The 17,065-nt window shown below is 51.4% G+C and overlaps 1 protein-coding gene and 1 long non-coding RNA gene across 3 annotated transcripts; one reads left to right on the plus strand and one right to left on the minus strand.

Annotated features, from left to right (window-relative positions):
• Nucleotides 1–1,297: 1,297 nt before the first annotated feature.
• On the minus strand, nucleotides 1,298–4,467 carry DLX2 (distal-less homeobox 2). Its single transcript, XM_004032791.4, has 3 exons — nucleotides 3,703–4,467; nucleotides 3,025–3,209; nucleotides 1,298–2,507 (listed from the first exon to the last, which is right to left on the minus strand). The coding sequence occupies exons 1-3, from the start codon at nucleotides 4,100–4,102 to the stop codon at nucleotides 2,106–2,108; spliced, it is 987 nt and encodes a 328-aa protein (XP_004032839.1). The 5' UTR covers nucleotides 4,103–4,467; the 3' UTR covers nucleotides 1,298–2,105.
• A 102-nt stretch (nucleotides 4,468–4,569) lies between these two features.
• Nucleotides 4,570–11,527, plus strand: LOC109025924 (uncharacterized). 2 transcript variants are annotated; one of them, XR_002004880.1, is made up of 5 exons: nucleotides 4,570–4,850; nucleotides 5,520–5,614; nucleotides 7,450–7,767; nucleotides 10,455–10,535; nucleotides 11,335–11,527. It is a non-coding gene; the product is annotated as an uncharacterized lncRNA (long non-coding RNA). The 2 variants fall into 2 exon arrangements; XR_010129507.1 differs by lacking the exons at nucleotides 10,455–10,535; nucleotides 11,335–11,527 and having other exon boundaries at nucleotides 4,592–4,850; nucleotides 7,450–8,707.
• Nucleotides 11,528–17,065: the final 5,538 nt, after the last annotated feature.

A 17,065-nucleotide genomic window follows, 5' to 3' on the forward strand; every position in this document is an offset into this window, starting at 1 on the left:
GGGACCTTCATTAACCACCAACCCCTGGCCTTTGTAGGGAATGCCAGAAAGCAGGGCCACCTCCAAAGTTGTAAGCTGGTTGTGTGGGGCCCAAGGTAGAAAGCAGAGCCCAGTGGTGTGTGGACATCCCCCCCACCAAGAGTATGAAGTGGAAAGATGCCACTCTCATACCAGTGTATATAAGTCTGTGAGTATATATACATGAGTGTGCATATGTGAGTTTGTCTATCAGTGTGTAAGGGTGTGAATGCGAGTGTGCATGACTTCGTGTGTCAGTGTTGTGTGTAAGAGTGTGATGGAGTATGAGTGTGTGATGTGACGGTGTTCGAGTGTGTGTCATTTTGTGTGCGCCTGAGAATATTTGAGCATGAGTGTGACTGTGAGAGTGTGTATCAGTATGGGTGTGTGCTAGTATAGATGGGCCTGTGACAGTGTGCTCAGTGTGTGATTGTGTGTTTGCGCGCGCTCGAGCACGACCCCGTGTCGTTGGGGTCGGCTTGCATTCCAGAGCAGCCAACCATGCCTCCCGAGGGTGACTCACAGAGCTCTCAGTTCAGTCCCGAAGTGCCGTGGGACAAACGGAGGGGAAGGTTCAAAGTAGGGGTCCGACCCTCAGGCTGCTGCAGAGCTCAGGTCCCTGACAGGAGGTCCCCCGCGGCGGCTGGGATGCCGAGCCTGGCCATCTAGGCGGGCGCGGGGGCGGTGGCGCCGGCGCCGGAGGGGCAGGGCAGGCGGAGGCTGGAGCCTCTCCGCGCTGAGTGAGTCACCCCGCCGCCGGCCGGAGAACCCCTCGCGGGGACTCGGGAGGGGGCGGGGCGTGAAACCCCCGGTGCGGCCCCACGCCCAGCGCGCCTGTCCTCTCCTTGCCGCACCTCGCGGTGTCGCAGCCTCGGAAAGATGTAAACGTAGCTCTCGGCCGGCTGGCTTCCCGGCCTGGGCAGCCGCTTGAGCTCTGAGCGCGTGACTGACCGGACCCTGGCACCAAGAAAAAAGCGCACACATCCAATGAAAACAATAATTTATTTAAATAATCTCTTCATACTGTAAAATCAACAATAAGAGCATGTTGTTTTCATAATAAATAACCCCAAAATACCTTTCATTTCAACAACAAAGACTTTAGGATACGATAAAACAAATCCAAATCAGTAGCTTAATTTAACTGAAATGTTTTTAAAGGAAAAAATAAAAAGGAGGGGTTGCTGAGGTCACTGCTAAACTGCAGTTTTCACAACTGGGGGTTTACAAAAAAGTCTGAAAAGATGAGTATTTTTATACAAATAAATCAGCGGGAAAATCTGCACAGACACCTTTATTTACAAACTCTGTGTCCAAGTCCAGGCTAATAATCCTGAATAGGTTTTAAAAAAGATAATTTAAACACATTTTTGTAGTGTTCACATATTAAAAAATCATTTTTTCAACGTCAAAATGAGGTCATCCGCAAAGGCACCTAAACTTTTTAAAAAATAAAAAATAAAAAAACTCCACTGGTGATGGATGAGGAGAGAGCTGAGGGAGCGCTCCTGGGGGAGCGCGGTGGGGTAAGATAAGGGATGGGGGCTCCGAGGGCTGGGAACTGCAGGAAGGAAAGAAGCGGCGGGGCCGCCCGGGTCAAGGGGCCACGTGGGGGAGGGCGGGCAGGCGGGACCGGGAGGTCAATAACTGCAGCGTCCGAGCTGAGCCCGGGGGAGCGGGCGAGGAGAAAGAAGCCTCAGAGCGCCCGGGAAGCCTCGCGCGCCTGGGAGGCTTCCATCTCCCGGGACCCAGCTCTCAGCCCAGGGCGAGGAAGGCGCCAGACAGGCTCACCCGGAGGGGAGGGAAGGCAAGTCCGAGGCGGGGCTCGAAACAGCCGAGACCCGGGGCTCAGGTCAGAAATGCGGCCTTTTAGGGAGGCCTTTGCCAAGCTGCTGTCCGGTTCCCCCGAGAGAGGGGCCCGTTCGGTGGCCCCGGGAGTGAGCAGGGCCTGAGACGGGCCACTGCAGGTCGCAGCCTGCAAGAGCGGTGGGTGGCGGCAGCGGGCCGGGAGGAGGGAACCCCGGCTCGGGGTAAGCAATGAGGATAAGTGGTCTCTGCTCTCAGTCTCTGGCGAGTTCTCCCTGGGGTTAGAAAATCGTCCCCGCGCTCACCGGGGCGCCCCCGCCGCCGTGATGGTGGTGGTGGTGATGCGGCTGCGGGGTCTGAGTGGGGTGCAGCAGCGGCGCGGTGGCCTGCAGGTGTGAGGCGGATCCCGAGGTCTGGTGGTACCAGGGGTAGTTGCCCAGAAAAGCCGAGGCCGCGCTGCTCGGGCTGGAGCCCGAGCTGCCGGCGCCGCTGCCGCCACTGCCCGGACCACCGCCGCCCGCCATCCGCTGCGGCGCACCAAAGTCCCAGGAGGCCGGCGCTGAGACTGGCGGCGAAGCACAAGGTGGAGAAGCGCTGGCCCCAGGGTGCTGCTCCGAGGGGATCTCACCACTTTTCCACATCTTCTTGAACTTGGACCGGCGGTTCTGGAACCAGATTTTGACCTTTGAGGAAAAAGACCTGAGCATTAGTGGAGGAACCTAGTCTTGGGGCAGTAGGGGTTCGAAGAGGAGAAAAAAGAAAGCAGAGAAAAACCGCTGGCTAGCGGTGGGCAGCGAGCGCCCTGGGGAGATAAGAGGATCACGGGCGGCGGCCTTCGAGGCTCTGCCGGTTCCTGCTCCCTGGGGAGGTAATTGCCGAAAGGCCAGGACTGCTGGTGTACGTGCACTGTGATGATGGTGACAGCGGGAGGGTGAGGAGGGCCAGTTATTTCACCCGCTTAATCAGTAGCGAGAGGTACGGGATTTCTGTCCACCTGGTCCCTTTCCTTCCCTCCCACGGCGGCCCCTTGGGGGTTTCCAGCTTTGGGCCTAGAAGCTTACTTAGGGCCGCTCGAGGCGCAGGCCTGGAAATCCTTAAAAGTACTTAAAATGAACTTTAAAAAGCATTGTCCTAAACCCGCCTGCTTCCCAGCCATCTCAGGCCCGCGCTCTCCTCGCCCCTGCAGGGCGCGAGCCCCACCTGAGTCTGGGTGAGGCCCAGAGAGGCCGCCAGCTCGGCTCGCTCCGGCAAGGCCAAGTATTGAGTCTTTTGGAAACGCCGCTGAAGAGCCGCCAGCTGGAAACTGGAGTAGATGGTGCGGGGTTTCCGGACTTTCTTTGGCTTCCCGTTCACTATCCGGATTTCAGGCTCAAGGTCCTCCTTCTCTGCAACGATAAAGAATCGTAAGAACAGCGCAACCCAGGGGTCCTGGAGTTCCCGCCCTCCTAGAGGACCCGGCGGGGGGGGACTTGGCTTGAGCAAGGAGGTGGGTGCACTGAACTGTGGCGCCACGGGCAGGCGCAACTTCGCAGCGAGCGATCGGAGCCGCCACCGACCCCGGGAGCTGTACCCTCCAGGGAAGGGGGAGGCAAGTGCACACCCAAGAGAAAGAAGCTAGTGGCAAGGAGATGCCCTTATGAGGCAGGCAGAGCACGCCCACTTGGCTCTTGAGGCCACCAGGTCCCACCAACGGAGAGAGGGACGTAACCGGCGACCTGCGGCAGATTGGAGGCTGGGGAGGGTAAAGGGCACAAGCGGGCGGTGAGCAGGCAGCGTGAAAATCCAGGGCTTTCGACGGCCCCCCGCCCCAAACACGTTTACCCATCCATCCCATTAACTAGACCGACTCGGCACTCTTGACTCCAGCGTTATGCATACCAGGCTCGTTGTTGGCTGGGGACGAACTGGTTCCATAGGGAGCGTAGGAGGTGTAGGCGGCGGTGTAGCCCAGGTCATAGCTGCTCTTGGCGGAGTAAGGGACGTTGTTGAGGCCGCTGGCTTGGTACTGGTAGGAACCCATGTGCGCGTAGGGCGAGCCCCCGCCGCCGCCGCCGCCCGCCGGGTGCTGCTGGTTGGTGTAGTAGCTGCTGTCGGTGGCGGTGGACACCGGAAGGGTGGGCGACTCCTGGGGCTTGTGGAGGCTGCTGCTGCTGCTGTTGTTGCCACCCGGGCCGGCGCCGCCGCCGCTCGGGGGCTGCTGGTGCTGGTGGTACGTGCTGGAGGCGGCGATCTGGGTCGAGTGCATATCAGCCACTAGACTGTCAAAGACTCCAGTCATCCTGGCCCGAGACGGGAAAGAGCAGAGGTGGCGGGCGTGCGGGGGAAGCCAGGCGCCTCCTCTGTCTCTCCCGGTCCCCTCCAGCAGCCAATGTAATTACGGGGGTGGTGGTGGGGAAACAAGAAAGGAGGCAACCGTCTAGGCGCCTCCTCCTCCGGGGGAGGCGATCACCGTGCGCTGCTCGGGACAGCTGCCTCTGGTCGCATCCTCTTTCGGCCTCTGGGCCCGCTCGGCTCCTTGCCCAGCGCGAGCGCGGGGTCTGGCGGGGGGCGGGCAGTGGAGGGGGCAGGGGTGGCTGGGCCGGGTCGGGGCTCTGGGAGGCGGGAGCAGGTGAGCGGCCCCGAGCGGCTTTACGATTGTCTGCCAGGCGGGCTCCTGCAGTGTGGGCATTTAACACTCGTCACGTGAGCGCTGGCGACGTCACCTAGCAACAGCCAATCAGAAGCAAACGGCCGCGGAGCCCCGGGAACGCCCGGCCAGGGGGCGGGCGTCACATGGTGGGCGCTGTGGCTGTGGCTGCGGCTGCGGCTGCGGCTGCGGCTGCAGCGGCCCCAGGTGCAAACAGACTGCCGCCGAATGTGAGCAGCGAGGCGAGGGGTCGAGGTAGCGAGGAGTCAGGGTGGCCCGCAGTAGGAAGGCAGAAGGCGTGGAGACAGACTGGCGTTTTGCCTCAGAGGAAGAAGTGGGGTCCCCTCTCCCATTCTGTGAGCAAGTGCCAGTTCCAGTGATTCGTACTTTCATGTCCGAGGTCAGTTTTCAAACACATTAAAGTACATCAGTGCCCAGAGTCCAGCCAGCTCTATCTCCACTTTTCCTCGAAGTGTCTGGCATTTATTCTTGTTAGCCACTCGGCACTTGACGTAATCAATTGATTTAATTATCCACAAACCACGTGTAATGCTCGCTTCCTAACCAATCCGCAGGGATATTAGGACAATTAATTATATAATATTGAAACGGGTTTTCCTTGTTGCTTGAAAGAGAAGCTACATAAACTTAAAGGTATTATTGCTAATAGTATATTTGAAACCACTTTCCCTGGTACTTTCCCGACTCGCGAGACTCTGAGTAATTATATACGTTTGATAAGTAAATGACACCCTGAAAGCCATCCCGAGGACTTCCTCCTTCGGGTGGAAAGGTTCACCAGTTGTCCTTGAAAATTCGATGCTCTTGCGAAAAAGGAAATAGGATAATAGGTGAGATTATAGATTTATCAAGTAGATACTAGATTTATCACTTCTCTGTAAATTTACAACAAATATAAAAAGTTTTATCTGGTTTGTTGAATTTAATCCTGTTTTACAGTTTTGCATTTTAGGACCCTGTTCTACCCTATCATTGCAATTTTTTTCTTTTCCTTCTGTTTTTTAAAAAATCGGAAATGGTGACTTCCTCTGTCTCTATAACCTTGTAGTTGGAAACCTTGGCCCGACGGTGTTGGACTGCACGACTTGCTGGACTCCCAAGTCCGAAGTTCCTGCGGCAGCGCTTGCTTTGTGGCGCCACCTGGTGGGCAGTGTGCGAGGTTGCGGGGGGCGGGGTAGACAGTCTAATCACGCCCAGGCGCCAGCCTCTGAAACCCCCCAAAAGAACAAAATAGTAATTAAAAGCCACAAAACTGTGCTAGTGCGCACCATCTGAAGCACCCTTTCCTGAAGACATAACATGTCGCTGAAAGAACTTGTTAAAACAACTGTCTGATAGAAAACAAGTTGATACCTTCAAAAATATGATCTTTGGTCTTCTTCCCCAGAAAAAGCAAGTGTGTAATTAAAACTCCAGCATTCACACAGAGAAATAATGAGATAGGTAACGCGCCCTTAAGTCTACCTGGATTTAGTTCCCAGCTTTTTTTTGGTTAAGGAAGGCCCCTAGATGGAAAGCGCCAGCTTATGAGAAACGTTGGAGGTGGAGCTCACCTCCACCCACCTGCATTGCTTTATGCGGCTCTCTGCCTACTTTGTGGGCCTCAGCTGCAAAACCAACCTCTTGATATTGAAACATGATTGCCTTTTGGTGTTTTTTTGTTTGTTTTTGTTTTTTTGAGACGGAGTCTCACTCTGTCACCCAGGCTGGAGTGCAGTGGCACCATCTTGGCTCACTGCAACCTCCACCTCCTGGGTTCAAGCGATTCTCCTGCCTCAGCCTCATAAGTAGCTGGGATTACAGGCGCGCGCCACCACCCCCGGCTAATTTTCGTATTTTTAGTAGAGATGGGGTTTCACCATGTTGGTCAGGCTGGTCTCGAATTCCTGACCTCGTGATCTGCCCGCCTTTTGGTGTTTTGACTTCAAATTCCAACTCTTTCTGTCACCACAGTGGTAGCTGCTTTGATCTAATGTAGAAAAAAAATTCCCTGAAAAAGACAATTTTAAAAATCCAACTGCCTGCTGGGCACGGTGGCTCACACCTGTAATCCCAGCACTTTGGGAGGCCAAGGCGGGCAAATCACCTGAGGTCAGGAGTTCGAGACCAGCCTGGCCAACATAATGAAACCCCATCTCTATTAAAAATACAAAAATTAGCCGGGTTTGCTGGTGGGAGCCTGTAATCCAAGCTACTTGGGAGGCCGAGGCAGGAGATTCGCTTGAGCTGGGGAGGCAGAGGTTGCAGTGAGCCAAGATCATGCCATTGCACTGCAGCCTGGGTGACAGAGCGAGACTCTGTCTCAAAAAAAAAAAAAAAAAAATCCAACCACCATGTCTTCTTCTCTCTGTTCTTTGTTCCCACCCTAAATATGTTCTCCCAGGCTTTTTCATGATGGCAGATTTGTTGTATTTTATTTATTCAGTAACTTCCATTAATTAGCAGCCCAAAGTCTAGATCAGCTGGGATCTGGAAAATGGTTTCTTTCTGGAAGGAAATGACTGGAGTCCCACTTTATCTGGAAAACAAAGGATTGTGTACATGGGGGAAAGAGGGGGCAAAGAAGAGACCAGAGGCAATGAGCAAGCGGGAAGAGTGTGAGGGAGGGGGAAAGGGAGACAGAACCCACAACTGCATTTGGAGAATCAAGTAGAGACTTGAGGTATCAGTTCTGATAATTTGAACACAAGTCTGGGTTTAGCCAAATTATCTGATTACTGCACCACAATGTCCAAACGATTTGCTTACTTTGTTCTGAAGTCAGGGAAGCAGTGGCATAGGGAATTGACAGTTTTGTCTACAGTCAGAGTGACGCCCATCTCCTTAGTGATCTGAGAGGAGTGAAGGGGAGGCTTAAAACGAGTTTGGGAGAACACTGGTGCTTGAGGGCGGCCAGCTACCTCTTCTGCCCCAGGGCACTTTCTTTCCCTTTCTCCGTTTTCGGATTTCTCTGACTTCGGCGTTCTTTTGCTCCGCAGGAACGTAGAGAACGGTGGGGGTAAATAAGGGGAGCCTGAAGTTTCTGCTGTGTGCTTGCGTGTTCGAATCCCATCGCTGAGACTTTCTTCTGCTTTGGATCGCTTGTCCCAGGCTGACGCCGCGCTGCGACGTCTCCCCTCGTAGGAGCCTAACGCCAACCCCTGCGCCAGGCAGGGATGGAATCATCATTCTCATTGTATAGATGGACACTGAGGCTCGAGAACGGAAACGACTTCTTTTGAGTTGGGTGCCCCTCCCCCCTTGCCAGGCAGCCGCCTTTCTCTGTTGCCATAGCACAAATCACAAGGGTATTTATGGTAAGCTTTAGTTGAACAGCTCCAGGTCTCCAGAAGACGGCGAACTGGAGAGGACAGATCTGCGCTTTGCTCTCAGACCCTTGCCCCACCGCTAGCCTGGGGCAGGATTCCAGCCTTCGCCTAGCCGGGCGCTTTGCTCTGCCGGGCTATTGGGCGTCCTCCGCTGCACAGAAAGCCAGCCCAGTTGGGTATTACTGGGGAGAGGATGCCTCCTGCCGGCAGGGAGCTGGGGTGGGCGCCCGGGTGCCCCCAGTGCGTGGCGGGGCCAGGCCCATTTTCACTCTCCTTCCTCACTCGGGGGATGGGAGGGCTGCATGCGCTGCTGCTCCTACTCCTCACAGTCTCGTCGAGGGTCCCGGAGACGGGAGTTTCCGGGCCGCTGGTCCAAGAGGCAATGCCAGTTTCGGTACCTTTGTGTTTTCGTCCCCTAAGTAGTAGCTCTAGGAACCTGAGCTTTCGAATCCCTTTGGGGTTTGTCCTAAAACTCAAAGACGTTGGAAGAGGGCGGGCATTTGGTTATGAGAACCTCCCAGCTCAGCCTTTGCGACCAAACCGGCAGTGCTTTTGTTCTTACTTCATTGGCTAATTGCAGCTTCTTGAGACAACTCTGGCTGGGTCCTTTCGCATTGCTGGTCTCCTCAACCTGATTTTCCCTGCGACCCCTAAGGCAGCCTCGAGGGACTCCGGGAGCCATCAGCTCTCCGCAGCCCCTTGGGCCGGCAGGCAGACGCGACCCCTGACTCGGGATCTGCGTCCTGGGATTTCACATTTTTTCTTTTCCTGCATGGACCTGGCTAGAGGACACAATGGGATCACTCTTGGGGAGCTAAAACTCGGCCTGTGCAGGGAATGGGTGGGTCCTCTGGTCTCTGCTGCCACGGCTTCCCAGCTCAGAGGTTGTCTCGGGTTTCTACCATTTTAAAAATTATTATTATTATTATTATTTTGAGACGGTGTTTTGCTCTTGTTGCTCAGGCTGGAGTGCAATGGCGCGATCTCAGCTCACCGCAGCCTCCGCAACTGAGGCGATTCTCCTGCCTCAGTCTCCCGAGTAGCTGGAATTACAGGCATGTGCCACCACGCCCTGCTATTTTTTTTTTTTTTTTTGGTATTTTTAGTAGAGATGAGGTTTCTTCATATTGGTCAGGCTGGTCTCGAACTCCTGACCTCAGATGATCCTCCTGCCTTGGCCTCCCAAAGTGCTGAGATTACAGGCCTGAGCCACCGCGCCAGGCCTATTATTATTTTTTTAAGAGTCAGACCTTCACTCTCTCACTCAGGTTGGAGTGCACTGGCGCGATCACAACTCACTGCAGCCTCGAATTCCTGGGCTCAAGGGATCCTCCTTCCTCAGCCTCCGGAGTAGCTGGGACCACAAGCATATGCCACCATGCCCAGATAATTTTTTTATTTTGTAGAGATGGGGTCTCACTATGTTGCTCAAGCTGGTCCCAAACTCCTGGGCTCAAGCGATCCTGCAACCTCGGCCTCCAAAAGTGCTGGGGCTGGGATTACAGGCGTGAGCCACCGCTCCTGGCCCGCATCTTTGGCTCCACACTCCCTCCTGGCTCCCGAGCTTGAGAGTCTCAGTCAGCCATTCCTCTTCCACCTGCCTCCAGGCACTGTCCTCCAGCAGCGTGCAGTCTAGTGCAGAGAACGATTGCCCGCGTGTATTTACTGAGCGCCCAGCGTTCTGCCAAGCCCTTTACCTCAGGCATCTCACTGACTCCTGGGAATCGCCCTGTAGGGTGGGTACAATATCACCCACATTGAGGAAACCAAGGCCTAGAGCCAATCACATGGTTACCGACGCGCGGCAGAGTCCGACCTCGAACTCAGATCTGGGCCATGGAGGCAAGGCCGCTGTCGCTCTGGGCTGTTTCCGGCCAGGGGACGCGAGAGAAGGCGGCACCACACTTAACCTCTCCCGGGCCTGGTGCTTCCAGCTCCGCGGAACAGATTGGAAGGGGCAATGGCCGTCTTGAGGGCGACCGCGCCCCTCTCTCCCCAAAGAGAGTCCTGGAAGGGGGGTTCCCCTGGGAGAGGAGGAGGCCCGCCCGGCTGCGCAGAGGGTAGCCCCGGGAAGATTCCTGAACAGACTCGAGCCTCTGCGGAGAGGGCGGGAGGCGGGTGCCCCCTGGCTTGGCACGTGAAGCCAAGCTTGAGGACCTGATGTTTTGTTCCCGCTGGGATTCCGCCCCAAGTTATCTTTGCTCCCTGCTGGGGTGTAAGTAAACCCCAGGGGCTTGAACCGAAATCATCGGTTACTCGACGCTCCCAGCCGTGGCCTTTCCGCGGCGCTGGGCTTCTGGTGCTATCAGACCCAATTTCGCCTTTTGCCTTCCAGATCTAACAAACTCTAGTCAGGTCTATTTCACTTTATTGTCTGTTCAATGGTTAAAGCAAAGAGAGTGAGAGCTGGGGCCCTTGACCCAGGAGGGCGCCCTGTGTGGGGCGAGGGGTCGCCCAGGCTCTGAGGCACACTGATCCGGTGGCCTAACTGTGGATCCCAGCGCACAGGCCCCATAGGCAGGCCACAGGTGGGTGAGCTTCCAAGGGCGAGAGAAACCCATTCCCCTTAGATGGTGAAAAGCTGCCACATCTTAGTGTCCAGGTCCTGAGAGCTGCAAATGCTGATGGAGTAAATTACTCCCTCCTCCTTTCCCCACCGCCCCTGCCCCCTCCAGGAACAAAAGCTCAGACCGCTGAGATGTTCACTCTGCACTTTCAGCAGCACTCACATTGAGATATGAGAAGACTGCAACAAGGTTTGTTCTCACGAAAGAAAACAATCTCAGAGAACACATGGACACAAGGAGGGGAACGACACACACTGGGGCCTGTCGGGGTGGGGGTGGGGAGCAGGGTAGGGAAAAACAGCTAATGTATGCTGGGCTTAACACCTAGGTGATAGGTTGATAGGTGCAGCAAACCACCTTGGCACACCTTTACCTATGTAACAAACTTGCGCATCCTGCACATGTACCCCGGAACTTAAAATTTTAAAAAAATGTAAAAAAAAAAAAATTTCGAGGTTTCCCGCCCCTGAACTGAGGACCATTTGTGCCCGGCGTTCCGGGGGCGGGGGGGGGGGGGGGGGGGCCGGGAGGGGGCTGTGCGTGAGGGGCGGCGGGGCGGGGGACTGGAAGCAAGGGGGTAAGTGTAGCAGGGAGGGGAACGTCGCCGGGGGGTCTTGGACCTCGGGTCTTCCGCGTGTCCGGTGTTGATTGGCTCCAGTTGTCAGGTTGAAACCACAACTCCTCCCCTAAGAGCTGCAGAGGTGAGCCCACGTGCCGGCCCTAGGTGTTCTCATCGTTGGGTTGTCAGTGCAGCATGCTTCTGGAACTTTCAGAGCCTCGCAGGCCTTAGACCCTTTTCACTTTAGTGTCTATTCAGCGGTTAAAGCAAAACACACACACACACACACACACACACACACCACCGCCACCACAGTCACCACAACCAACAAACGGGAGAACTAGGAAGGAAACGTCTGGAACTTAGAAACTACCCTTGGACACAGAATTCCCTTCTCTTTGACAGAGTCTTTCTTTCCACTCACTTAAGAACAAAAGGGTTGTGCCACCTCCTTTGGATGTGAAGAGGATGTGCTGACACGTGTGCACGGGAGCCAGACTTTGTGGCCTTGGGGAAAGGACTGAATATTTCTGTGCTTCGTCGTTTGCATCTGTGGAATGCAGGTGATACTGAGCTCTTCCTTGTGGGATTATTGCCTGGAAATACACCATTATAGGTTCATCGCCGCCAGGTTTACCGCGAGACTCGGCGTTCTCGGGCCTCAGCTGAATGGGTTTTAAACCGCGGAGGGAGGCCCAGGCGGAGAGGGTGTAGGCCCACTTTTCTCACTCGTGTCTAAGCAGGCCTTGTCCTGGCGGCAGCCAAGGTGAAGGCAGACGCTGTTTCCGGGATCCAGTGGACCAGGCCAGGCCAGGGGATTTGGGCGTGGGCCTCCGAGGCGGCAGTGGGTGGTCCAGGGGCATTGTGAAGCCGTCAGGCGCTGTGGATGGGGAAGTGCAGGGCCCGCCTGCAGCACTGAAGTTTGGAAAGGGCAAACACTGCTCCTAACCCGTGCGGCAAGGACTGTCCCATTCAGAAAGCGGGGCAAAGTCCCGCCTTGGCAAGCCTCTCCGTAGTTTCCCTGTGTGCTACACCTGGGCTGCTTCTGCTCGCTTCTTTGAAAATGGAGAGGGGAGCAGAGGGAAGAACCTTGCAGGTTATTCACAGGGAACCGACCCTAGGCAGTCATATCAGATTGTTTGCATGTACTTGTGCACGCGTTTTCAAATGCATAAAACCCTATGCATGTTTCAAATGTGTAAACACGTAAGCATTTTTATTTGTATTTCTATTTCATTTATTTATTTATTTATTTATTTATTTATTTATTTATTTATTTATTTTCTTTTGAGACGGAGTTTTTCCCTCTTGTTGCCCAGGCTGGAGTGCAGTGGTGCATCTTGGCTGACTGCGACCTCTGCCTTCCAGGTTCAAGTGATTCCCCTGCCTCAGCCTCCCGAGTAGCTGGAATTGCAGGCGCGTGCCACCATGCCCAGCTAATTTTTGTAGTTTTAGTAGAGATAGGGTTTCACCATGTTGGCCAGGCTGGTCTCCAACTCCTGACCTCAAGTGATCCGCCCGCCTCGGCCTCCCAAAGTGCTGGGATTATAGGTGTGAGCCACTGCGACTGGCTAGCATTTTTATTTTTTAGAAATCTTTTCTTTCTATGTCAGTTGTTACAGAGCAATCATTTTCTTCTTAAGGTGAATGTGTGAGGAAGGTATCATCACTTATTGGACTATCTTCTTTGCCTTGTCATCTAGATGATTTCCGATATTTACAAACAACACATGAGTGAATGTCTTCTGGAGAGCTTTGCCCACATGTTCAATTATATTTGTAAACTAGAATCCTAGTAACTGAATTGTATGTCAACATTTTAATAGCTACCACTAAGCTCCCCTTAAAAAACAAGCAATTTAAGCTCTATACTCATTTCTGAGCACTCTCACCAAGAATATTAGGAATCTTCAGTGTTTTTTGAATATGATAGGCTTAAAATAGTGCCATATTTTAACTTGCAAAGGCTTTACATTAGTAGAGTGTGTGTCTTTTTTATTTTATTTTATTTTAGAGAGGGATGCTCTGCTATATTTTGTCCAGGCTGATCTTGAACTCCTGGGCTCAAGTGATCCTCCTGCCTCAGCCTCCAGAGTAGCTGGGACTACAGGCATGTGCCATCGCATGCTTGGCTTGTGTTTTTATATAGGCATTTTATTTTCTTCTGTGAATTGCCTATTTTTGTTCTCTGCCCATTTTTCTGTTTTTAAAAAATTGATTTACAGGAAATTATTACGTATTTTGGAGATTAACTCATTATTGTGTTTATAGTCAATATTAATTCCAAGTTAATTGCTTCTCTTTTACTTTTGTTTATTCTCTTTTCTAGTTCAGAGATTTTAAGTTTTGTATGGCCAAATATGTGACTCTTTTTTTTTTATGCCTTCTGGGCCTTCAGGTCATGATTATAGATGCCAATACTTTTTTTTTTTTTTGAGACGGAGTCTCGCTCTGTCACCCAGGCTGGAGTGCAGTGGCGCGATCTCGGTTCACTGCAACCTCCGCCTCCTGGGTTCATGCCATTCTCCTGCCTCAGCCTCCCAAGTAGCTGGGACTACACGTGCCCGCCACCACACCCAGCTAATTTTTTGTATTTTTAGTAGAGACAGGGTTTTACCATGTTAGCCAGGATGGTCTCAATCTCCTGATCTTGTGATCTGCCCGCCTCGGCCTCCCAAAGTGCTGGGATTACAGGCGTGAGCCACCGCGCCCGGCCTATAGATGCCAATACTTTTAGATGTTAATACTTTTAGAGTTAATATATACAGTGGTTAAAAGTATGGGCTCTGGGCTTAAATCCTAACTTGGCTGCTTGCTAACTGTGTAAATTAGGGAAAGTTATTTAACTTTTCTGTGCCTCTGTTTAATGTTTAATTGAACAAAACTTCACTTAGACTACTGAAGGATAGTTGTGGAATGGACCAAGTGTTGTCTCTCAAATCTGATTTTTGGGGAATGCAGCTAAACTACTCCCTAGCCCCCTTTGCACTTATGTGTAACCATGTCATTCAATCCAAGAGAATGGAACATGAGTGGAAGCCATGTGTACCTCTCCCAGGACAGGACCTTTTAGGCAGAGTTGAGACTCCTCTCTGCTCTCTTTTTCCTTCCGCTGTCTGGAACCAGCTTCAACTATGAAGATGACATGGCCCTAGAGGCTCCTAGAGGCCCTAGGGGACTCACTGCCTAGGGGAATCTTCATCACTTGTTTGGAAGGTTATTTGACCAAGAAATAAACTTACATTTTAAGATACTGACTTTTGGGATTATATATATATACACACACACATATATATACACACATATATATATACACACACACATATATATATATATATACACAAACATATATATATGGCAGCTTATCTACTATAGCTAATACAATGACCTTGAAGTTAGGATGCAATGACTTTGTTAGGAAAAAATTACAGGAAAAAGTCCAGAACATCCTTTATCTGTGAAAACCAGATGAATGGGAAGCCAAGCACAGACCTGAAACCATTTGGTTCCTAGGTGCATTCAGTCCATGAATAGAAAGAGGTTAGCATAGCTGGTTGTTATCCTTAGGAACATAAGTCTTTAATGATCATTAGTGGGGTTCTTTCACTTCTAAGCCCCAATCATATGCGTTTCCTTTTAAAGGTGATGGATTGCAGAAATTTTGTCACTGTGCCACATGGGACCCTCCCCTCCATGTCAGTGTCACTCTTGCCTTGGGCACATGCTTATTATGCTTAGGAGTTGTTATGGGGTGATAAGCCAGCTTACTACTTTAGTCTTTTATGGACGACAGTGCCTAGGATAATGGAATGAACGAGGGCAAAGGCAGCACAAAGAGAAGAGGTGCTAATAATGAAATAACTTCAAATAGGAAAAAGAAAATTAAAAAAAAAGGAAACTTCCCACTAAAAGGGCCCAAATGGCTTTCATTTGAGGAAAGTACGCAAACTTAAGTGAATGAACTTTGGGATGTCATTTTGGGCCATTTCAAGACATTGTTTTTGCCTATTTCCCAGTCCTCAGTTGTGTACTCCTTGCTGGTGTTACTACATAGCTAAGTTCTGAATTGATGATATGCTTTGGTTTCATTTAGAACTGAGCACAATTTATCACCACATTCCAGAAAAGATTGAATACTAAGGAGCCACAGCAAGTCTTGTGTAAGACAGTGATGACACCCAGTGGTCATTTAGGGTCTTCATCTACATCGACCCAATTCATAGTAAAGCTAACAAATTGCACATATTAGTATACGAAAAGTGCTGTGTGTGTGACAGCCTGTGGGGGAAGGGCCAGCTAGACTTTACAGCTCTGACTGTTGTATCCTTGTAGTTTCATCTTGGGCATTTCTTTTTTTCTTTTTTCCTTTTTTTTTTCTTTTTTTGAGACAGAGTCTTGCTCTGTCGCCCAGGCTGGAGTGCAGTGGCGTGATAGCTCACTGCAAACTCCACCTCCCAGGTTCAAGTGATTCTCCTACCTCAGCCTCTCCAGTAGAGTAGCTGGGACTATAGTCCTGCACCACCACACCTGGCTAAATTTTTTATTTTTAGTAGAGATGGGGTTTCGCCATGTTGGCCAGGCTGGCCTTGAACTCCTGATCTCAAGTGATCTGCCCACCTTGGCTTCCCAAAGTGCTCGGATTACAGGCGTGAGCCACCGCACCTGGCCTTGGACATTTCTTTTTTCTTTTCTTTCTTTCTTTTTTTTTTTTTTTTTTTTTGAGATGGAGTCTTGCTCTGTTGCCCAGGCTAGAGTGCGGTGGTATGATTTTGGATGATTGACTGCAACCTCTGCCTCCCGGTTTCAAGCAATTCTCCTGCCTCAGCCCCCTGAGTAGCTGGGATTACAGGAGAGCACCACCATGCCTGGCTAGTTTTTGTATTTTTAGTAGAGACAGGGTTTCTCCGTGTTGGCCAGGCTGGTCTAGAACTCCTGACCTCAGGCGATCCTCCCACTTCAGCCTCCCAAAGTGCTGGGATTACAGGTGTGAGCCACCGTGCCAGGCTGGGCATTTCTTACTATGCAATTACCTTCCCTGGTTGAACTCAGTAAAGGATTTCACTCTTATCTCTATTATACTTTTGATACTCTGTCATAATCCAAAGAATAGCTGCTGGAATCTGAGATGTTTAAACAAGGTTTTACTTACGTCTTGGGATAACAAAAGGGAAATAAACATCAAAAGTAACCTGGACCCAGATGGCTGAATACTGTAAACTCTGTTGGTATGAACCATGTATTTATTGTATGAAATAACCCCATCACATAGTGAGTGACTGAAGCGAAAAAATGACATATAAAAGACTTAAAGGGTAAATGAGAGTTAGCTAGGTAAATAGTTGAGAGAAAGGCATTATAGAAAGAAGAAATAGTATGTGCAAAGTTCTGAGTCTGAAAGGGACATTTGAAAACCTGGAAGAAGGTGAGCTGGGCCGGACCACAGTGAATGAGGAGAGTATGTACGGTGCGGCTGGCAAGGTAGGCAGGAAATATATCATGTAGGACCTAATAGATTTTTGGCCCAAGAACAACAGAAAATTCAAAAGGTTAGAAAAATTTGGCCAGTCACGGTGGCTCACACCTGCAATCCCAGCACTTTGGGAGGTGGAGCCGGGTGGATCACGAGGTCAGGAGTTCGAGACAAGCCTAGCCAACGTAGTAAAACCCTGTCTCTACTAAAAATAGAAAAATTAGCTGGGCATGGTGGGGCACGCCTGTAGTCCCAGCTACTTGGGAGGCTGAGGCAGGAGAATAGCTTGAACCTGGGAGGCAGAGGTTGTGGTAAGTTGAGATCGTGCCACTGCCCTCTAGCCTGGGCAACAGAGCGAGACTCCGTCTCAAAAAAAAAAAATTAAAATGAAACTTTTAATTTTGAGATAATCATAGATTCACATGCAGTTGTAAGAGATGATAAAGAGTGATCCTTTGTACCCTTTCCACAGTTCCCCCAGTGACAGTGTGAAGTTATAGAGCAAATCGACAACTTTTTGTTTTTTTTTTAAAGGAGATAGAGTCTTGCTATGTTGCCCAGGTTGGGCCACAATTCCCGGGCTCAAGTGATCCCCTTGACTCAGCCTCCCCAGTAGCTGGGACTGCAGAAATGTGCCACCGTGCTTGGCCTATAACAAGGATATTGACTAATCTATTCTCTATTCCTATA

Source organism: Gorilla gorilla, chromosome 11 (assembly GCF_029281585.2).
Source record: "Gorilla gorilla gorilla isolate KB3781 chromosome 11, NHGRI_mGorGor1-v2.1_pri, whole genome shotgun sequence".
Lineage (NCBI taxonomy): Eukaryota > Metazoa > Chordata > Mammalia > Primates > Hominidae > Gorilla > Gorilla gorilla.

What these genes read in the sequence shown, in the direction of transcription:
- DLX2 (XM_004032791.4), bottom strand. Translation starts at nt 4,102, where the DNA reads ATGACTGGAGTCTTTGACAGTCTAGTGGCTGATATGCACTCGACCCAG. An exon ending in CCCAGCCAACAACGAGCCTG is followed by an intron (nt 3,210 to 3,702) that starts GTATGCATAACG and finishes TTATCGTTGCAG; the next exon opens with AGAAGGAGGACCTTGAGCCT. An exon ending in TGGGCCTCACCCAGACTCAG is followed by an intron (nt 2,508 to 3,024) that starts GTGGGGCTCGCG and finishes TTTTCCTCAAAG; the next exon opens with GTCAAAATCTGGTTCCAGAA.